The sequence below is a fragment of the Athene noctua genome, chromosome 21, assembly GCF_965140245.1.
Source record: "Athene noctua chromosome 21, bAthNoc1.hap1.1, whole genome shotgun sequence".
In the NCBI taxonomy this organism is placed as follows: Eukaryota; Metazoa; Chordata; class Aves; order Strigiformes; family Strigidae; genus Athene; species Athene noctua.
Window position 1 is genome coordinate 11,110,180 of NC_134057.1, and position 22,926 is coordinate 11,133,105.

A 22,926-nucleotide genomic window follows, 5' to 3' on the forward strand; every position below is an offset into this window, starting at 1 on the left:
GGTGCAGTGGGCAGCCTGTGCCACGGCGGGAGGGAGGGCAGCATGGCGGGGAGGGCAGCTGCTGGTGCTAAAGCACCCCGATGCGTGTGCTGATACGTACTTCTTAAAATTCACTTTGGTTCAACTAAGATTTGTTTTAGTATGTGGAAATAGGTTCTGAAAAATGACTTGCAGTAGAAAATTTTTCTAAATTGTGTCCTGTCCATGATAAACTAGATGACTATTTGTGGCATACTGCTTTTTCCATTTCTTCCTACACAGCACAAACAGTGTCACTCTTTTCAATCTATGGGGATGTCCTTGCTCCTAGTCCATGCCTATACAATTGATGCATTCTGTGTTTTGGGGGCTTTTTGTTTGTTTTTTTTTTCTGATCATTCGGAATTACCCAAAGCAACGGGTGTTTCCTACTAGTGACTTCACATTTACACGAGGGCAGAAATTGGACTCAGCCAGGGTGGCTTGGCCCAGGTGCCAGTTCCTTCATATATCTTTTATAATTTATCTTTTTTCCCTTATCACATCTATTCCTCCCCCTCTGCTCCTCCTCTTCCTGCCCCTCTTTGCCTCCCCTCCCTGTGCTTCCCTGGCGGCACTGCTGGCTCTGCACAGGCCCAGTTTCTCTAATCAGATGAAGCTGCAGGATTATCTCTCTCCCTCCCTCCCTCCTAGGCTCCATTTTATTTCCTCTCCAGCCAAGGGGGGAGGCAGGAAGGGGCGTCACGTCTGGGCATAGCAAACCCCATCTCCCAGTCTCCTGCCTTTGATGCTCTCTGACAATCCCTCCTCCTTCCCCTTATCATATGCTCACCTTAGTGTCAACAGCATCAGGCGGAGCAAGGAGCCCAGTTTCTAAAGGAAATCTGAACTCTTTTGGCTTTCATTATCCTCAGATTTCTGAGCATCAATTTTAAATAGTCTCTAAGTAACTTGGACAGTGGAGCTGGATGTGCAATCTCTGAGTAGGGGGAAGGTAAGGACCACCGAGGTCATGTATTGCCCGTTCTCTCGTCTCCTGTAAGGACACCGAGGCCTCTCCGTTTTGCCAGCAGGCCTTTGAGAGTAACAAAGCAGATGAAGGGAAGGGAGAGGAGCTGCACAGAGACAGACCCAGGCTTCTGTAAGTGCTTTGTTGGCAGCAGGGTGTTGATAGCTGGACTGAAAAGCCTAGAAAATGGTAGTTTTCTACTAAAATGATGCGAATTATGGCTCTGAGCTTTAATTTAATTTCATGTAGTTCTGCAGAAGGTGGGTTTTTTGTGCTGGTGTCTTTCACTTAGATGTTTACGTATTTGTCTTTTAGCAAGTGTTTCTAGAATAGACTTGTCACTGTTTCTTTGGGGGAGAAACCCCCCCATAATCCCATTCACCTTATTCCTCCACACATCACGAAGGTGCTTTTTGATTATCTTTTATGTCTATGTTGGGTTTTTGACACTGAAAAAAAGAGTAAATTGTATTGCTTTAAATTGTTACCTTTTAGTACTGATCTGCCAGAGAATGGTTTCTCTTATTTTTTCCACTATGTTTACCACATGTTTTTTAAATTCTCAGGAAGTTAATATCCAACACTAGAGAAAAACTGAGGAAAATTTCAATGCCTTCTGCATACCAGCTTTGTTTTACACTCTTCTTTCTTAGATAAATGATCAATCACTGTTTAGAATGACTGATAAAATTTTCTGTTAAACTGAAACATGTCTTTTCCGAAGTCAAAGAGTTGATTTGGGTTGGCTTTTTACTATCATTGGAGTAAATGTAAATCAGGAGCCATAGTAGAAGAGTGTTTTGTGCACATGTTGTAGTTTATAACTTCCTATGATTAAAAGTAAGAATTTGTGCTGATGCAATTCTGGATTTTGGGTGAAGAGGTTTAAAAGGGAGGGGGAGAGCGAGCAGTAATTTCTGTTTAGAGAACTCTAAGCATGAAAGGTGACTGGAAAGATAACCACTGGATAAATATATTTTGTAAGATGCTGATCTTGTGCATGAATAAGATGGACCATATAAAGATCAAAATCTACCTCTTTTCCAGTGATTCATGCTTCAGAGTAATCATTTGATACAAAAATACTGGTGATTTCCTTGCACTAAGACACTGATTAAAGCTTGCAAATAGTTGTTTACATGTTTAAGGTTAAGCATATGACTGAGTGTTTGCAGGACCTAGATTACAGTAAGATCTGAGTTCAGAGACCCCTGCGTGGAGTCTTTGTGTAAAAGAATTAAGTTTGGGGAAGGTTTCATTTAAGAGGGAGGACGAGATGAGGGGCTTCATGTTTTCATGTGGTGGCTCGGTTACTCTGTAAAACATTTTTCTCCGATTATAGGGGTTTGTTGATTTTTACCATCCAGACATTTTATCTTAACTGTACTCTAGAGAGAGCCGCAATTGCAGTTTAGTTTATCTGACAATTATCTAGGGCTGCATAAATAACAACAGCAGTAAACTGCGTATAGCCTTGTGATGTCTGCGCTGGTTTATAATACCAAAAGTGATAATTCCCCATTAAATAACCATACCAAGTCCACAGTTTTCCTTCCATGGTAAAACTATACACATTCAAAATACACTTGAAAAATAAGAGTATATGGGGGAGGATGGAACAGACAGAAATTATTATTGATGATCATTAGACTTCTGAAGTTTAATTTTCTTTCCGTTAAGGTCAATGACAAAGGGTAAATTGGAGGTAGCTTTCAAACACCCCAGCTGAGCAGAGGGATTTTTTGTACCAGCGAGGTAATGTGACATCTGTCTGCAGACTGGTTCGTTCTGTGCAGGACAGCAGCAAAATCCTCTTCCTTCTTCAGCAACTCTTCTGGAGATTGAAGAGGCTGAATTCTCCATTCCCTTCCCCTGTAGTCAATGTTTTGAAATGAGGATGGAGTGTACTTGGCTGGTCCCCTGTATTTGGATATTGCAAGGTGTTATACAACTTGCAGGAGACTGTAGCCTAGGAGAGATACTTTCAAAGGCTGAGGAACTAGACAGAGAGCTGTTAATGGTATTTATTGATTTTCTGTGTTCTACAAGTATATTTTTCCATGAATCAGAAAAAGTAAAAATCTGATTTTTCTTATCATACGCCATAGTTTTACTGTGGAAGTGACCCCTCAAGTCACCAGGCAACTCTCTCACTTCCTAAAAGAAACAAAAGGTTGTATCTTTGGCAGATGTACGTGATACTTCATTGCTTGTAGTCCCAAACCATTCTGGCCTAAGACGACAGTAGAGCAAGAATCATAGGCTGAAAATAATGTCACACTTTACTTTCCTTGTCAGCCTTGCACCTTTTTTTCCTCCCACTTCCTCAGACCCTGAGCAGTACCATAGGGTTTGTGGGCACTGGCCTTTTGGTTAATTCTTGCAGTTTCATTGTACAATAGGAAGAGTTTTTTTTAATTTGTGTAAACTGTAAAGCTGTATGCATGTACGGTATCATATCTGAAAACTCTTTGGGCTATTAAAATTCTGGCAGATCTGAATCATCCCAACCCTTAATAGTCTTTTTTTGACTTGGGGGGAGGATGGTGGGTGTTTCAGTGGCAAGAGTGAGATCTTTTCTGTAAGAGCAAAAAGAGGGGGAAAATGAAAATAAATGTTGGAATACAGTGGTCAAGAATATCTGCACAAGGGATGCAATGAGAAGGAAGCAAACTGAGAGATACTAAATGAGCCATTCTCTGGTGAAGATCATTTGATGCTGTATTTCTTACAGATGCATTATAACTGTTGAATTAATCTAAAGCTATGCAGCTGATAGTTCACATGTATGTTAAGAACTGTCCTTTAGGAGTATCCTCTGATTCCTTAGTGGATGGTGGGGAGGAAGGTGGTCTCTTTCCTTTAAAAAGCTGTTCAAGTTCTTCTGAATAAAGTTCCACTCAGAGGAATGATCTTTAGCAACAGAAATCACAAAAGATCACTGTGGAGCTGCTCGGGTATCTAGACTCAGAGCACGGGAATAGGGAGAGGCTAACTAAATGAAGTTGACATCAGCCAGGTCTTTGACAGTGTGGAGTTGAGTGTGAGCATTAAGCACGTGAGTTATATCCAAGTGCCATTCTGCACCAAAAAAGCATCCTAACGAAGATCACCTTAAAACCGGCCTGTCCCTGTGTGCATCTTTAAAGTAGTATGTCGTCCAAAATGATGGCTGAACTCTTGCGCAGTGTGGATTTAATGCAAAACAGAGAAAGGAGCAGGAGTATTTCTCCATCTGCAGAGTATTTTCTAATTAAGCTTTAGCAAGGGCACACCCGAGTGTGCAGATGAAGGTTAATGGGATTGAGCAGTGGTACTATCTCCATTTGCTCTACTCTAGTCAACAGTGCACAAGACTGACAGAACCCGGTTCTTCTGAGATGAATTGAAAGATCCAGCTTCCTTTTCAGCTCAAACTAAGCTAACCTGACATGGAAACTGGAGAGATGATGAATGCACAAAGCCACCCTAACTCTTCTAAACTGGAAGTTTTTTAGACTTTTCAAATTATTTTATTGCTTTCTGCAAAGAATCTGCTAGGAATATTCTGTGTTTGTGTCTGAACAGGGTGGATAAGGGAGTTTTGAAATGTCAAGGAAAAAGATACGTCTTGTTTCAGCAGTTTTATTTGGTTCTCTATGGCCTCTAAGCTGTGGAAGGGGTGGAGTGCTTTTGTTGATTTAGTTGCAAGAAAGTTGTTAACATTGAAAAAAAATTTTTGCAGTTCTACTGCCTCCTTCATATGTATTACCTTGCCTGTAGAATACAGGGATCACTTTTGTCGTTCCTTTCAAAAGTCATTCCTGGTTTATCTTGTTTCAGTAAAAGGTACAGGTTCCAATAACCAGTTAAACAAATGATTTAATATTGCAAAATGGTTGCACATTCCAGCTTCTTCTTTTGAGACTCAGGATGAGAAGCTGTAGGGAAACTTCTCATTGGTAATGACAGATAAAAGCACAGCACTGTAAAAACAAAAAATAATTGAATCGTTCCATTTGGAAGGGACCTTGGGAACTCATCTATTCCAACCCCCTGCTCAAAGCAGAGACAGCTCTGAGGTCAGATCAGATTTCTTAGGGTTTTGTCCACTTGGGTCTTGACTATGGTCAAACCAATGTTTGAAAAGCAAAGAATTCCTGTAACAGAAATTTATTTATTATTGGCATCTTGCTAAAGATGCTTAAAGAGTTATCCTCTAGCTGCCCATGTTATACCGGCGGGATCTTCCTCTGCCCTAGAGATGACAGGAACCTTCACTGTCTCGCAGCTCTTGAGTAGTTCCAAAGTTATATCTCAATAATTTCTGTTTCTGACATTATTAAATGTTAATGCAGAAGTAGAGACTTGCAGATCATTTTGTGGTTGAGATTAACCAAGAGGAGGGGAAACTTGCTTGTTTACATACAGCAGGGTGTAAACAGAAGTTCCTGAGGAAGTTCATGCACTCGGATTTGACTAAACATTTGCAAGCTTTAGTCTGCTGCTTTACTCTGTCTTGGTTTTTCTCTCATTAAGGTCTCTGGTGTCAAACAAGCTTTGAAATAGCATCTTGTGAGCATGGGCTCTCCTCTAGCCAACCTCCAATGTTTTTCTTCTCTCAGTCCTGACAGAGCGATGCTCCCTTTCATCACTTTCAGATGTTTTCTGAAAACTATAGGTACTAGCTTCCCACATAGGTCAGATCAGACTACAGAGTAATTGGGACAGTTGCTCTTTTGAGAGAGACACCGCACTTTGACATAACAGCTGTTATCTATAACAAAATATCAAGTTTGAAAATGAAATTTATTCTTCCTAGTTCTTCCTATGTTTACATAGTTTCAAAACTAGCTTATATTGCAGTCAGACACTCGGAACTTTTAGCAACACTATGAAACACAATTAGATAATTGGCTTTTTAGTCCTTTTCAATACTCACTTGCCTATTTGTGTGTAGCGCCACTTATCCCTCTGGATAGAGAATGCAAGTTGTTTTTCAGCTTAAAGATATAAATGAAGATGTATAGAAGACAGCTTGCAGTGTGAGCCAAAGACTGTTACAGAATCTCCCTGACAGTGAGATTTTCATTAGAAGTTCACCACAGTAAATAAAAGCTTGTGAGTGAATGCAACACTGCAGGACAACATGGTCTGCAGCTGTGACAGTTCTGCTTATAAAGGTGTAATGAATCTACTTATAATAAATCATTCTACTTAATATACCATGCATATACAGTATGCACATTATTAGCATGCATAGTATGTATACATTATATATATATATATATGACACCTAATTTGGGAAATTCTATTAATACTGGGTTTATGTATTTGAAATCCTTAAGGTTACTCATCCTCACTTGATACTGGGATGCTGGAGGAGGGGATGCTTTAAACAGATGCTTCTGAGACATGAATAGAGTCTGAACTTTACTGGTAAGATGAGTTTTCTGCAAGTCCAACAAGAATTTCATGTAGAGATGCTCTGTTTATTTCTTTCAAACCAAATATGACAAAAGAAGGGCCAGAACACATTGTTCTCAATGTCTTATATTTAATATCTTTTATTCTGGGATTTCAGAGTGCTCTGCAATCATGAATTAAGCCTTTAACTACCTACATCAGGGGCTTCTGCATCTAATCCCTGAGTCACAGATGAATAAACTGAGTCACAAAGTGAATGACTTGCTCAAGGTCATACAGTATGTCAGTGAGCAGAGACAGAATTAGAAGGCAATTGTTTCCTCTTTCTAATTACTGAGCAATTGTTTTTTATCATCTAGAAGTCAGTTTTCTGTCAGTCTACAATCTAGAAGCCAGTCTTTTCCCTACCACTGCTGAGGGCAGCTTCTGGAGGTAGATGATTACCTTTTTTGTTTTGTGTACAGTTCATAAACACTGTCATTTAAATAAAGAATGAAATGGATTTTTTTTGTAGTGTTCAATCACAGGGGAAAAGTAAGGGAATAAGAAATGAGGGTAGATTAGTAGATTTTGCTAGATAAATTACCAGGGTTTTTTTTAGGCAGGAAGTATATCATTTAAATATTACATGTAGAAGAATGAACCACCTTTGATTGTTTTGCTGGAGCATCTTCCAGTCTGTAAATATTGTCTTTCATTTATCCTAACAGAGATGTTTGGAGGGCTTCAGATTACTTTTACTCTTGTTTATGTCACCATCATTCCTCTTTGATGCCACTACAGGAATTGGCATCCTTCTCTTAAGGATGATACGTGCCCATGGAAAGCTGGCTGTATCTAGCCAGTGTCTTTCAAGGCCGATTTTTGAGCTTGCTCTGTCCGACACTTACCTAGTTACAAAGCTTTGATCTCTGTCAGGTAACACTGAGCCCAAGTGAGTGAGATTTTCGGGGAGGCTGGGCTGTTGGACAGGGGCTCAGCTCTGCACCTTTGGCCACCTCCCTCCAGTCAGCACAGAGCACGTACACACCAACTGTCCCTTGGCTCCCACGGGTTGTGTGACAGAGCTTTAGGTGTCAGGTGCACGTTCACTTGTCAGGGTGGAATATCTCATTGCCCTTGTATTCAAAAGTAACTAACTACAGTGCTCAATCCTGAAGTTAAAGCTGGGATGTCCATAGAGCAGGGAGGCTAAGCCAAGCTGAGTTCATATCTTCCCTCTAACTGTTGCTATTAAGCTTTCAAGCAAACAGCAAATACGATGATTTGAATCTTTTCTACCACAACACATGAATTTACATGTAGATATTTTAATCACTTAGATTAGTTGGAGCTTCTTGGATGTGTAAACTGCTGGCCTCTTGGGAAAACTGCTTTAAGAATAGGTAGCTGTACTCCCTTGCTGTAAGATTGGAAGCAGGCTGTAAGTGGGTTTTTGGTTTTCCGTATGATTTTTAAGTTCGTGATGCTGTCACAAGCAACGGTGATTCACATTGCTTCCAGGCTTGGGCCTCTGGTGGGTAGAGGCTTGCTGGGCAAGCTATGGCCATGAGTTCTTGCAGAGTTCCAGATCAGTGGGTTTGCTTTGGGGGTAGTCTGCTCAGCACTGAAGAGTGGACCCAGAGAGGGAGCTTTGAGGAGGATAAGTTATTCAGTACCAGCCTGAGCCCGTCCCCTCCACGCTGGTACGTGTGAGGGAATAGGATTTGATCCTCTGCCCTGAAGAGGAGAAGGTTCACTAGTGCTGTCTCTCTGAAATAAATCCAAGTGTAGATATCTCACTGCAAATTTTGTGCATTAAAAATTCATTCCTAAAGAAACTGAAATGTTTTTCTCACAGCACTTTTGTACTGCCAGTGGATATTGGTAGCCAGCAATTCTTAACAGCATAAACCTGGCAGCTGAATGAACAGTTTCATTTTGCATAATTCTGTTCTGCTTAAACCAGAAAGGCAATTATATTAATGTACCACTTCTGTAGGCACACACTGTTCACTGTAAGCATGATTCTAGGTCAGTGTTGCCTGCTGTCATAATATTTGATGGGATGGATTTTTTGTTAAAGCCATAGCTGCTGAAAACAGCTGATTACATGACCATATCAGCATATTTCATTTGTAAAGAAAAAGTTTTCTTCTGACTGAAGAGATGAGCTTTAAAGAAGTGAGCTGTCAAATACTAACAGTGAACATCAAGCATGACTGTACAATCTCTCATATTTTATCTCTGTCAGGTATATGTGTATATAAAAAGGGGCCTACAGGAAAGGGGAGAGGGACTCTTGATCAGGGGGTGTAGGGATAGGATGGGGGGAATGGAAGAGGGGAGATTTAGATTAGATCTAAGGAAGAAGTTCCTCCCTGTGAGGGGGTGAGGCCCTGGCACAGGCTGCCCAGAGCAGCTGTGGCTGCCCCCTCCCTGGCAGGGCTCAAGGCCAGGTTGGACGGGGCTTTGGGCAACCTGGGCTGGGGGAAGGTGGCCCTGCCTGGGGCAGGGGGGTGAGGCTGGATGGGCTTTAAGGTCTCTTCCAGCCCAAACCAGTTTGTGATTCTGTGATTGTAGGGCAGCTTGTACACTGAGGTAGGGCTGCGTGCACATGGAGATTGTGGGAGTACTGTTATAAATTTCTTCTAAAAAAAGATCAAAATCCTAAGATATCTTCAAAGTCACTTCTGGGACAGATGATTAAATAAAGAAAGGTGGCAAAGAGGATGCGTAGTTGCCCATGCATCATGTGGTGCTGTCAGAACTACATCCCAACACATGCCTCCCTTGTGATAGAGTGCACCCCTCTCATTTCCCAATAGTTTATTTGCAGCCCTGTGTGAATTCTCCTTCCTGGGAATTCAGTTAAAGTTGACGTTAAAATATTGGTTCGTACTTGTCAGGCTCTTCTCTCACGGCACTCTCATTTTAGCCTTTTTAATTTTAGAATTTAGAGTTCCCAGCTCTTCTTTCCTGGCTCAGACTCTACCAGGGCTGTGGGCTGTCCCTGCTATTTCTTAAAAGCAACTGCTCATTCTCTTGCATGACTTTTCGTATGCTGTTGGGATAATTGTGGACATAATGGCCTTGTCATTCTGCCTTGAGGTGAATGTATCAGCAAATATTTGAATCTATTCACCTTCTGATGTGACAACTATTTTATTATCCCCTGGTGAGGTCAGTAGTGGCAAGGCTACCCGTGGTAACTTCAGCCTTTGGGGGAAGACGTCTCTGCTTGGGTCCTCAGTGAGGAGATAGCTGAGGTTCATTACTACTCAGTAACAAGGGGACTCTTTCCTTTTCATCTTGTTGCCCATCAATGCAGAGAGATGCCTATCCAGTGTGCTCAGCTTCAGATGGGCAAAAGACAAAGTCTTCTGGAAAAGCCCGATAGACAAAGTGATGATTAACAAACGAAAGAAAAGCTGTGACTGCTCAGTTTATATGTAGGTAGAACACACACGATGCATGCTTTTGCTGTGCTGCACGCTGAGTGTCGTAACTCTTCTGCTCTCGTGTTTCCTAGCCTGTCTAATGTACTCCTCTTCCTCCAAGTGAATAATGGTTCTGGTGACATGCACCACTGTCACCAGTGCTTCTAGTGGTGCAGAAGTGAAAAATAACCCCCTTCGTTTGCATACAGAGTATGCACTTGTCTCTCTGCATCTGATGGTATTTGCAGATGGCCAGATCTGTCTATCCTGTCTGACACCTGGAAATATAAGATGACCCAAAATATTTGCAAGAGAGCATTAGCAGATTGAACTGAACAAGACATAGTTAATTTATAATGCTATTCCAACATGGAAAGCCTAAAGGAAGATGATGGATTAAAGGTTAAGTAATTGGGGTCTCAACCTGTTTCTATATTAACCTCGTTGCATTGGTCCAATTGTATGTACAGAATTTAGAGAAATTCCTTGAAATTCCCTGATGGGTTCATGATACCTTTTCCCCTATTGTAACTCCTCTATTTCTTCCTTTCCTTTATACCTCACCGAAATAAAATAACAATTAAGAACACCAAAAAGCCCCTAATCCCAGACACTTGAATCTCTAATCTTTTTACCGTGGCTAATCCTGTTTTGCCAATGCCTCTCAAGTGGTTGGACTCCCCTCACCCAGCAGTAGATGTTAGTGATTACTGTTAAGGGACTATTTCTTTCAGGGGAGTGCAGTAGGGAGAAGCCATAGTACGAGTATGTCAGTCTCTGTGTAAATACAAAACAGATCTTAACTTGTGCAAGTTACTGGTAATTCTCAATGTGGGCAAGCAGGGACAAATTTTTAGACATGACCATACTTTTTTTTAGAAAAAAAAAATTGGTGGTACGAGCCTCTCTAAAATGAGTATGGCTCTAAAATAAATGAATGTCTTATTAGGTGATGTTTCTTTTTATGTCATTTTACCGTGGTAAACATCTATCTCAGAAGTTCAGCTGTAGATGCCAACAAGGAAGACACGTTGCTTAAAATCCCAGTCCTGAAGAGCACACAGTGTGAATATGCTGCACTGCTTCTGGTACCAAGGTAACTTGGCTGGTCAGGCAGAAATGAAGGTATTTCTGTATGTGCTGTCTCGTGTCCCAGGCAGGTGTCAGGAGTGTTTATGGCTAAGTGACAGCTGCCCCTTAGATTGCCATTAAAGTTCTGTCATTTTAACCATAAACTGTTCTTGCCTTTTCAAATTTATACCCATAGTGTTTGTAATAAGATTAAATAGTGTTAAGACCCTACATAGAGCAGCCTTCTATTCAAGTAAAACTTGTAAGTTATTTAAATCACACTGTTCTCACATGTGTTTTTCTTGGGGTTTGGTGCTATTGCAGAAATTCTGTATTTGTCCTATGGAGCTGATTATTGTACAGATTACCAACTGCTGGTGCACAGCGGGGCCAGGATAATGCAACAGAAGGAGCAAATTCTGGGCAGAAACCCTGCAACACCCTAACGCTGTGTCTTCTCTAGAAGGGCTAGTGCTCACCACGGAGGGTCCTGGTCAGCACCCAAAATTAAGAGTTATCCGAAACCTGGATCAATCACCTAACTTCCAGATTCCACCCTTATATATGAATGCTCTCACCCCTGAAACTGGCTCTAATTTTTATCATTCTGCAGTCACATGCTGGTTTTGAAAGCCTAAAATGAAATATATGGAAAAAAAACCCAACCCCTTTTTAAATTTTATCATCAGCAAAGTGAAGGGTGAAACAGCCTGCAGTCACTATTACAAGTGTTGCTGCTTTGTGGTTTGACCATCACAGTTATATAAAGCAAAAATAAACTGTGGAAAACTTAGAGAAGTCTCTGGCATGGCGTGTATTTTGCTAGTAAATAGTATTAAATGTTAAATGGAAGTTCTCTTTGTCTCTTCCCAAACTCTGCGACTAACTTGTGTTGTTGAATGTGTCAGGCAATTCATACTGCATCACAATATGTTTAGTTACTGTAGTAACAGAGTCCTTATGAAAGAGCATAGTCAGCGTTGTGTAACTTGCTAAGTTGTGGTGCAGATTTTTTCTTGAAACTGCTCAGAAAGTCCTTTCCTGGGATAAAGGATCCAGCAGCTGTGTGACTTTTAGGGCGTTTTGGAGTTTCTTTCTCTGCTTGTTGGAGGAAAGGCAAGCATGGCTGGATTTCTTTTGTTATTAACACATTGTCTTATGTTAATGTCCCACATTACTACACTCGTTATTAAAACCATTAGTTGTTTTGTGGATGTCTTGTTTATTGTATCTCTCTTTTGAAGCCTGCCAATGCAGGGAAGGAAGCAAATACATAATGCAGGAGCTAAATACAATCATACTGAAATATCATGTGGTATTATTACGTTACATGAAAGCTTGCTCTATATATTGACAAGATTGTAAGGAATTATTCCACTTTATATCCACTTGTGTTTGTTGTCAAAGTTGTAATTAAAAGTACATGCATGGAATACAAAAATACTGAAGAAATTTGGAATCATAGCTGATTTAATAGTGAATGTCTTTCAACCGATAACATACATGATATTTAATATTCTAAGACTAAATTTATTAGTGCATTAAATAGGTCACAACTTTAATCATAAGTCATAGCAAAATACACATTTGTTGCTTTAAAGTAGTTCAGTGGAATTAATGAAAGCAGCCTAGATCCCCTCATAAGCTATCTGAAGCTAAGCCAAAAATAGTGGATGTTAATTCCATTTCTATCCTAATCCTTTCTCTGCTTGTCTAACAATTTTCTATATATTCATAGCAGGGTATCTGCCTCAAAGTTCATGCTTTCTTGTTTGTGCATTCAGGTGCAGATTTCCTTTGAACTTCCAAAAGAAAATATCCCAGAGCAACTCAGAATCTACAATAGGTATTTTCAAATAAAATTACTTTCCTATAAATTATGTATTTACTTTTTAAAAAGCAAAAGCAGTCTTCTCTGCCCCATGTGCACAAAAAAGTTGTTTCAGATCCCTGAGTACCTACTGTCAGCTGTGTTTATGTCCATGTTTCATGTTGGTAATCCACTCCTGACTAGCTGATTCACAAAATACAATGGCATTGAGGGACTGTGAAATTAGAGAGGCTCCATGTTTTAGGGTTGGGGGGATTTTTTTTTTTTTTTAAAAAGTTTGTCCCACCGTTCTTGGTACCTGCCCCCAGCCCCTCCCTGGTATATGTGTTGGTGTAACCATCGAGCCACCTCTGCTTCCTGCCCCTTCTCAGCAGGGACCAGCGGGCTGAGCCTGCGTGACCTCGGGTGGGACATGCAGCACCCCCAGTGTGTGTACACACAGTGTTGGGTCTTCTCTGGAGGGATGTACGTGTACAGGTAAAAATCTCTGTGTACCCTGGGGAATCAGCGCCAGCCCTGCACGTGTGAAATGCACAATTTGGGAAGATGGGTATGGAATTGCATGCCATTTCCAAAGTCTGAGGTAGAAAGACACTGCATGTGCAGGTTTGCTCTACGTTTATGCCACTAGTAGATTAGTGTTTCTGCAGAGGGGAGTGGTCCTCGGCTTCTTCTCTGTGCTGACATTAGTTATCGGTGTGGCTGGATTGATGATTTGATTAGTGAGAGCTAAGCCAGTTTTTTAAAAAAAAAAAAAAAAAAAGAAAGAAAAATCAGGGTCAGCTAGCTGATGTTTGTGACACACCTGCATGCTCCGTGAGGCTGCGGTGAGACGCTGTGGTAACGCCTGGCTGCAGCAGAGGTGAGGAGAGGCCGGGTCTGCCAGCGCTGATTTGTTCTCCAGCCATCACCCTCCGAGCAGAGCTCCCGTCGGGCTCAGGGCCCTGCCTCTGCCAGCTGGGCAAAAGTTGTGTCAGAGCTCAGAGGTCTTCCCGGGCTGGGGAAAAGGAGCAGGAAATGGAGGGGGGAAGCAGCAGGTGGCCTATAAATGGGGAAGTGTTGAGGCTCTCTGAGAAAATGTAACTTTGGGTTTCAATACAACAGAAAAGCACTTTATTCTAAAGGAAGCTGATTCATCTTGCTTGAACGGGGCTTTGTTTTCTTTTTTTACCCTTTTTTTCCCCCATCCTTAGCTATGTCCTAAAGGTGAAATGCTGTTTTACTTAACTAGTAATTATTCCCATTGTTTTTAAGGTCCAAAAGTCAAAGGGTAATTGTTACTGTGCAAGCATGGAACACTGGTCTACCTGAGCAAAGATGCTCAAATGCTGTTGCTGGTTGGGATGTTATATGTATCTGTATGTGTGTAATAACTGTAGCATTGACCCATGTTTGGTCTTTATTTCAGCTGCAGTTGGAGTCTATGTGGGTGAAGCAAAAATAAATTTCTTCAGAGTTCTCTTTAAAGGTTTCGTTGCAAACATCACACTGGATGTTGTTTTCAGTGACGTCAGTATATCTAGAGTGTTTCATTCGTGCGTGTTTCTTCACATTCAGGTGATGAATCAATCTCAACTGGCATCCCCCAGTCACAGAGGTTTCTGCAGCAATGCTACATAAAGCAAATAGAGGTCTGGGTATCTGTGTATAAAGACATATTTGAACCTTGTCACTTTGTGAGAAAGCTCTTCAAAGTCTGCACAGCCTTATATCACCCATAACAGATGCGTTTCACGCTTCTTTCCACCCGAGACTCCATATCTGTGACTGAGGATTTCCATTAGTAAATGTTGTTTCATCTCAGTGTGTGTGAGAGCCTTTGCAGGTGTTATCTTTTAAAGAGATTAATTGTAAGGTCTTCACCTTGCAGACAGCTGTGCTCTGGCCTTTAATCCTATTGACTCCTTCGAGCTCTATGTGGCAAACTATATCCATATGTGGAGGGGGCTGCAGGATAGGTAACATGCTGGAAGAATTGACTGAAGTGGTTTAAAACTCACTTTCCTGGTTCTTGCTTCTCTTCTAAGTGTCGAGTGAGATTTTGTGAGGGTCTTTGAAAAACATGCAGAAATACTTTGATAGCCAGCCTGGCAAGAAGTGATTGCTTTTGACTGCAGCTGCACTCGGCAGTGCCTCTAACCCAGCAATCTGAAATTTCATTTCTGGAAGAAAAGATGCTTTTCTGTTATCAGTAGACGCCACCAGCCTGTGGAGTCCCACGGGCCAGAGGCTGCGTAGCATGCAGAGCAGGCTTGGTGCAGGTGGGGTCTGGAATGAGTTTAACTTCAAACTGAACAAGCACATATGAATTTGAAAATTGAACCTGAAGCTTGCCAAAGTTAACAACAAAAATGGAATTAGAAGAGTAAGCACTGATAGCTGGCTGGGTCAGCAGAGGAGCTGTTGGTTTGGGGATGGAGCAGAGGGCGGGCTCTTTATCAGTTGTGTTGGTAGATGGCTCTTCGGGCCCGTAAATATCATGTTAAAAGGATCACATATTAAAAGCTTCTCACTGAGAGGTGTGAATGTGAGCCCTTGCAGCCGCTGGTCTCTTGGTGTCATGAGTGAACCTCCCTGTTGCAGAGTGCTTTTTTCCACCACGTGAGATCATCACCAGTGGTGAGCACAAACCAGAAAGCCCACTGATCCTGTCAGGGGCCAGCTGGGTATCTTTGCCTCTTGCTGCCCAGCATTATTTGTTCTGGGAACACTCGCACTCACTCTACACAGGCCTGGCAGAGCTCATTTCCTTGGGTTTCACGTCATGTTTCCTCTGCCAGAGGTGTTCAAAACAATTTTGTCCACATCTACTGTACACTTGTGTGTACTCTGGGAAAACAGTTGATTAAAATAGTGATCTTGTGAAACGAAATCCAAAGAAGCTTGTTAGGAAAGATAGGGGGGAAAAGAAGAGTTTGTTGAGGCTTTGCTAAGGTTTGAAAGCCCCCGCAGTGATTGGATAACTTCTGAAATGACAATGTCCAGAGACTAAAAACTGAGCAGTGTTTTGTTCTGACAATACAGTTAACATCGTTGGCTTAATGAATGCTGTGGCAGAAAGCCACCTGGTTCAAAAATGCTTCTGTCTTTGCTTAAGTTATATGACACCTCGGGATGTCTGAAAATGGCTCCAGTAAATTCAGGGGAGATGATACTTGGAAACGTTGAGATTGTTATTGTTAAAAGATAGAAACCAAGAAGAATTTTCTTCCTGTTATGTTTTATGAAATGGAAAAAACCAGAATTTCAATAAAGCCCAAATCTAATCCAGGGAAAAACCCTTTGTGGAAACTGAAAATTAAAACTTGCCAGTTTGAGTACACTGAGACATTTTTTACAGTGCTTTTTAAAAAGTATTTATGAACTGTGAGAAGCAAGAAGCCTAGGCAGAAGGTCAATAGAGATCGTAGCTTCCAGTGCATACATTTCCTTCTTAAATTGCTTCTTTTTCTTCTCCACCATTTGTTGCAGATCTCTCTTGTTTGCCATGTCAGCTGACAGCCACCAGCTCCACACTCATTCCTACCAGGACTCACTAAGTTCTACTTGTCACAGTCTCTTGAATGTCAACAGTCACCCCCTGTCAAAGAGCTCCTCAAGTCTGGCCTGCACTGGGCAATCAGGTTTAGAGGAGAGGCAAAGCAACAAACAGGAGCTGAAGAAAAGCCACAGTAGCACCATCTGCCATACACTGGGAAACAAGAGTGATGCAAGGAGTGTGTCGAGTCCTGGAGGGTCCTTGTCGCAGCCTGGGCTGATGGCACTTGGATCAGTGGTCCAGACCATAAGCAACCAGTCAGGCAGTGACAATTCACAGAGCAGAACTAAGTCTACAAACCGTTTTCTTATTGCTGAACAGTCCCCAGCATCCCGGGAACTGGACACTAAGATGTGTGTGAAGAGCAGCACTGCTGAGAATGTTCCTTCAGCCTGTGTTGTCCACCAGCAAAGCATGTGTAAAATGGAAGAATCAGGAACTTCACTTCAGCGAAGCCACTCAGACCTAACTTGCAGTTGCAAACAGGAGACTTATGTCACTTACATAGAAACCAGTGCTACTCACTCCAGCCTAAGCTCTTCTAGCTCCAGGCATTGTCCACCAGTGGCTAGGATGTCTTTCCAAACACAGAGATATGGATCAGAAACAAATGAAAATACATCTCACTATCAAAACCTTGTGACTCATCTTCCAGTTGTACCTAGAGAGCAAAAAGTACCCACAAATAGCTTTGACAGCAGTGGTATTCCACGTAACACTACTCTTTACACAGATCCTGGAACATTTCACACTGCCGTTCTAGGACCCCACCTGCCTGGAAGTGGTTTCTCAAACAGGACGATGTTCAACCACACCACTGGGCTTATTCATGGTGGTCTGATTTACGGTAATCTTCCAAACTCTGCGTACTCCCCCATGGTGATGTCAGTTCATAACAATTCTGCAGGGCCCTGTAATATGAGGCATATCCCCTGTATGAAGGTAGATGCCACCATCCCTGCCTACTGCCATTCTTTACCCATACCATCCATACAGCTTGTTCCACAGTTGGTCTGCTCGGTTAGTGAGTCGGGAAAAGAGCAGGCAGCACCTGGCTATTTTAATTCCTTTTCTACTTCAGACATTCTGACATATCCTAAGCTGGTGTCTTCGGTAAGTGAATCAGGCCTCGATGCCAAGAAAGTCCTGAAGTGCTGTAACATTCCTGGAGAACGTGCTCAACACTGCGCTCAGCAGGAGGGAGCTCCTCCAGAAACAAAGACTGCCTGTGTTGCCTTTAGTAGCCAGCAAGGTGCAGACATGGTAATGACAACTAAGGATATGTGGACTATGACCTCTATGAATGATTTAACCAAAGGACTGAAACCAGCTCTGGAGCACAGAGATGCTGAGGTACAAACTCTTCCGACCATGGAATGCAAATCTGTGGCAACAAGCCCAGCAGCTGCAGCAGAAGGTCACTCACACGTGTTCCCAGAAGTGAACCTGGAGCAAGACCTGGAGGGCTCAACATCCCCAGTACGTGAAGTGAGATGGGATGATGAAGGAATGACATGGGAAGTGTATGGGGCATCCGTGGATCCAGAAGTCCTTGGGTTAGCCATCCAAAAACACCTCGAGATTCAAATAGAACAATTCCAGACAGAGCCTGCTCAGCTGGCTAGGAAAAGTAATGAGGAGCGATCTTCTGATAAAATGGGGAAAAAAAGGCCACTCAGAACAATGATGCATTCCCTGAGATATCCCAGCTGTTGTGCTTGTTCCAGTACTGCAGTGGAGTGAGCACAGCTGTAGGGTCCAGGACAGCTGTGCTGCTTTTAAACTGTATATAAGTGCTGACTCTTAAGTGCTAACGGAGTATGTGTGCACAATCCACTTCAGGTTAAGTGGGAAAAGTTCAGTGCCCCTCAAAGACACATCAAAGCAAGGAAAAATCCGTGCGGGGCATAAAATAGAGAACGTAACTTTGTACCTACATCATGCCACCTAAATGCTCTTGACTGTGTTTAACGTAGCACTGTTTTATTCTTCTATGTTAGTTTTATATCATATTGTAAGGAATAAGATTTCTTTTCTAAATGATCCATCTTTTATAAATAATGACTCTTTTCTGTATTTTAATAATTTAGGGTTAGAAAATGATGCTTTAATCAGAGTTCTTAGCTTTCAATCCTACTCCCTTCAGTTGTTTTGGGAGCTAGTTTGCTGTTCATTTACAATAATTCTGGCTGCAAGCCCACTTTAACTGCAGACGAAATGACAAACTAGTGTAATGCTACATGACAAAGAATTGTAACTTTTGAGACATAACTCTGTGAAGTCATTTCGGTCCTGCTAGTCTGAGCTCTTCCCTTTGAAAGCTGATCTACGGTTGGAGGATGCTCCTGCAACTCTCAAATTAGTTTGTAGCTGTGACGAGTTACACTCTAAATATCCAGAACTGATGTTTACCAAGCGATTGACACAAATGTACAGTATTACCAAAGATGACTCATGTAATGTGGATTACTTATTGAATACTTGTTTTAGAGACACGAACAAAAGCTGTTCAAATTAGTCTGTCACACTATCGTACCCTACAAATCAGAAGCAGTTTTGTTTTGCTTTATATTAAAAGTAATTCCCAGTGAGTTCTATTTATGTGCATCTATCCTCAGTAGCAGTTATTTTGTTGTTGCATAAACCACGGGCGACACTTCGCATGTGACCTTTGCTTGTCCTGTGTTCCCTGTCTGGGCTGACCTCAACCTCCCGCGTTGTTGTTTTGTGCCATGGTGCTTAACGGCAGGGGATCGGGGGGGACCCCCTGACCACACTGATGTACCAGTAACACCAGTAACATGGGGCCTCCAGGGCAAACTTCCCGGTGATTCCTGCGGCTCGCAGGGCAATGAGGGGACAGGAGCCGGGCGGGGGGTGTAGCTGAGGGGCTCTCCAAAGCTGAGAGCCCCATGCCAGGGGTCCTGTGGGCTCTCTCGCCCCGGGTCAGCCCGCGGTCTTTGCAGACCGCTTGCCTTCGGCTTCCTGCTGCTGGAAAACACCTCTGAGTTGCTACAGCCCAGATCCTGAGCTGGTTCTGCTAAGGATGGCCCAGATCTCACCCTTAATTCACAAGTTTTGTTGTAGGAACCCCTGCTCTAGAGCAAGCTTATCTTCCACCCAGATGTAGCTTAAGAGATTGGGTGTTGTACAGCGGAGCCAAAAGGCCCCACGGAGCGACGCTGCTCCGTGCCCACGGTCCTCTGGGACAGGAGCAAGCGGGGAGGGACACACAGTCAGCTGCTCTGCACCCAGCTGTCACCAAAGGTGTTGCAGGGGCAAAAAAGCACCTCCACTGTAAAGAGAGGGGAATGTACTTCTTCCTCATCACTTCTCTGCTTATAGCCAGTAAGAAATAATGGCAAGCTGGACTAATGGCATTATTGGATAGACTTTTAGTCTTTTAAATCCAAAGCAGTAATGACTTGTCTGGGGATGTGCTGAGGTAAGAAGCCTCCTGGAAGGATGTTACTCCCCGTTAAAGATGGAATAAGAAGAGCTGTGTGGCTTTGCTTAGGAAAAGTAACATGTGGTGCGTTTGGGATAAAGCAGAATCCTGGAGCAGAGACAAGCCCCAGGAACTCCAAAGAGGGAGCAGGGCCAGGTGCCCTCCAGACACTGCTGTAGCCCCCTCCCTCAGGAGCTTTTCCAGCTGTGAAACTGCAATGCTAATCCTTCATTACCATCTGTTCCTTTCCGACATGTTGAGGTGATTAATTTGTCGTCTTAAGCCCCTTGAAAATGAAAGCAGTCTATTAGTGCTAAGTAATACTGTTAATTGGCAAGAGAGAAAGAGGCAGCATGTGGGTTTAGGAGTTGGAAATAAATGGTTGTAATCAACTCCCACAGTACCAGTTAAATAACCTGATGGAACTTGCTGCGTCAGTCACTTGTGTCTTTCCCTTTCAGGGGACTTTAGGACTCTTAAGAGTGAAATGAGATTTGATTTTTAAGTTTTATTTCTTTTCCCCCCATTCAGAACTATGGATCTGAAATGAAGAACACAACGTGTCTATTGAGCTTTTTTTCCACAGCTTTGTTATTTATGCAGGTCACAAGGTCCAGCTGACCCTCTGCAGATAAGGAGAATCTAAGACCTGTGAGCCTGTGCACGGAGCCCTGGGGTGCTGGTGCCTGCTGAGGCCGCTTTCTGCTGATGCTGTAGTGGGGGCATGGCTCTCCCCTGCCCTGCTACAGGGGGCAGCTCGACAGAGCCCCATGGTTTATAAAGGGGAAGCTTCGTGGGGGACCTGTGGCTTAGTGAGAATCTTGTTCCTTTTCTCACTCAGAAAGAAACCTGCGGCCAAAAATTCTGCCCAGTATAGAACCAGATGTGCTCCTTTTTCACCTCTGCAGGCCCAGATGAGTACACCCGTTTTCTGTGGGGCAGCACCTCCGCCCCCAGCAAAACCCACGCTGCAGAGCCCCTTCTTCCTCTGGGAGTTCCTTCACGAGACTGAGCGTGTGGTCACTCGTGGTCTGCATCAGCCAAGGGAATGGTGCATATCCTGTGCCGTGGCCACTCGGACGTCCAGCTTCCACCTCTCTCAAGCTGTGCAAGTGCTGGGTCTTGAGCCGACAGCCACCACACGTACAAGGGCCGATGTGTTCAGATAGCAGAGTACTAAGCTCTAGCTTGTAAGTCTTTAGAAGCATTAATCCTGTCTAATATGTGACCTAAACAGATGTCATCTGTCTTATTATCAGCCACTTAGATGACATGTTAAGGAAGCTTAGAAAACCAAGAGGGAAGACACAAGGAAGGAGACGATGCTGCAGACCTCCATCCCTTCCAGCCACCTCCTGCTCGGCCGCGGGCAGAAACAACAACTCCAGCCACAGCAGTGTGCAGGTGGCTCCGCGAGGTAACGAAGGAGAGATTTTGTCCCCCATGGTGTTAAAGGGAGCGTAATGGAATGAATTTGGGTCAGTCCCTCCGGCAGGATTACATTTCCTAGCTCCACCTCCGCAGCGCGCAGCCTGCCCGTGCAGCCCCGCTCTTCCCCCCCCGCGTTTTCCAGTCCCTGCTTACCCCCTTCTGCAAAGCAGCGATGGAGTCACCGCTCCCCGAGCAGTGGATCTTACTGGAACACCCTTCTGTTTGTGTTTTTCAGCACACCAACGGCTGACGGGCGGTGCGTGAAGGGCGCAGCACCCTCCAGGCCTGGGTGCCGTGCTCTGGCCTCTGACAAGGCTCCAGGGAGGAGATGCGGGAGCGGCGGCCACGCACCCGGGCTGGCAGGGCCCAAGGCAAACAGCCTCCCTCCAGGGCAGAGCTGGCAGCTGCTGGCGATTCTCCTGGGCGCTGCGGGGATTGCCCCGAGGCCTACAGTGGCGACTCTTCCGTACTTCCATGCTCTGCTGCCTCTGAGAGAAGCTGCTGCCAGATTGTTAGTCTGCCTTGGCAGCCTTGCTGCCCCACTGTCACTGTGCCGCACTGGATTTCCCTTCTAACAGGCAGCGCTGTGCACATCAACTGTGTGGCGGAGTTGCAGGGCAGAGAAATGATATTACGGGGTGCTTAACTTGGAAGTTATCACAACTGGCTCTCTCCAACTAAACTATTGCAGTTATTGAAGGGGAATGAATGGTCTAAACAGGAATCAGAAACATTCTTTAAGAACATGTGCATAAACCCCATTAAATTTCCTATAAAATCAGTGCAGCAGAGAACATTCCTCAGGTTCTTTGTGCTTTGGGTGGTGCAGAGTGGTCCAGGTTGGCAGGCCAACACCGAGGGACTGCAGGAAAAGCTTCCACTTCTATATTGAGGCTCCTGTTTCAGCGGTGTGAGGAGGGATGAAGCCCACCCTGCCCTTTATTCTCACACTGCAGCCAAGCAAGGAAGAGCGTCTCTGAGTGTACAAAGAGGGTCATTAAACACTTTTGCCAAATCGAGGCAAAGCCAAGCAGTGGCTTGTCAGGAAGGGTGGGCTTTACGCTGCAGGACCACACGCATGATTCCCATTTGGCAGGAAGCAGGACTGGATTTGGGGTAGAGGAATGCATCATGTGGTGTCACACTCTTCCCAAGGGAAAGCTGCATGCATTTATCCTCATTAACTCTTTTTGATGTGTATGTAGATCCCTTTTATGCATCCCAAAGAGTTCTTTTCATACTGTGGTGGGAGACTTACTGTCGATACTGATACACAGTTTTATCCAGCACTGAGGAATGACACAGTACATGTCTCCATCTTTGCTACCGTTCGAATATGAGGAGATCTTCTTGTTGATTTTTCCATAAAATAGCAACTCTGCCCAATCTTTTGCCCCTATTTTAGCATACTACCAACTTGTGCTTTGCTTGGGCTAATGTCATTTTAAATTTCATTTTTTCATCCACTATGTAGGTTTGGGTAAAAAGTCCCACGCAGCTAAGGGTATGGCAGAGGGAAGAGTGGGGTGTACTGCCACCAGCAGCGGAAGGAAAGAGCCCAGTAAAAATATGCATATGGTTCCTTAGTCTGAAATTCCTTTAGGGGTGAGATGGAAGATGTATCCAACTGGCGAATCCTCGTAGGAAAGCACAACCTCAGCCACACGGAATGTACAGAGAGTGTGCTGCGTGAGGCTGATCCACCAGCACGACTGGTTCCACCAAAACCACCCGGACTGCGACATTGCCTTGGACGGGCCTGTGGAAGGTGCAACAGCAAACAGCTTTGTCCAC

At 43.5% G+C, this 22,926-nt stretch overlaps 1 protein-coding gene across 4 annotated transcripts; it reads left to right on the forward strand.

The window, feature by feature from the left end:
* The first annotated feature begins 708 nt into the window (after positions 1-708).
* Positions 709-18,914, forward strand: GPRIN2 (G protein regulated inducer of neurite outgrowth 2). 4 transcript variants are annotated; one of them, XM_074924289.1, is made up of 3 exons: positions 709-1,120; positions 6,316-6,406; positions 16,187-18,913. In XM_074924289.1, the coding sequence occupies exon 3, from the start codon at positions 16,203-16,205 to the stop codon at positions 17,994-17,996; it is 1,794 nt and encodes a 597-aa protein (XP_074780390.1). In that variant the 5' UTR covers positions 709-1,120; positions 6,316-6,406; positions 16,187-16,202; the 3' UTR covers positions 17,997-18,913. The 4 variants fall into 4 exon arrangements, with proteins under 4 accessions (XP_074780390.1, XP_074780392.1, XP_074780393.1 ...); XM_074924291.1 differs by having other exon boundaries at positions 709-973; XM_074924292.1 differs by lacking the exon at positions 6,316-6,406 and having other exon boundaries at positions 709-973; positions 16,187-18,914.
* The last annotated feature ends 4,012 nt before the right edge of the window (positions 18,915-22,926 follow it).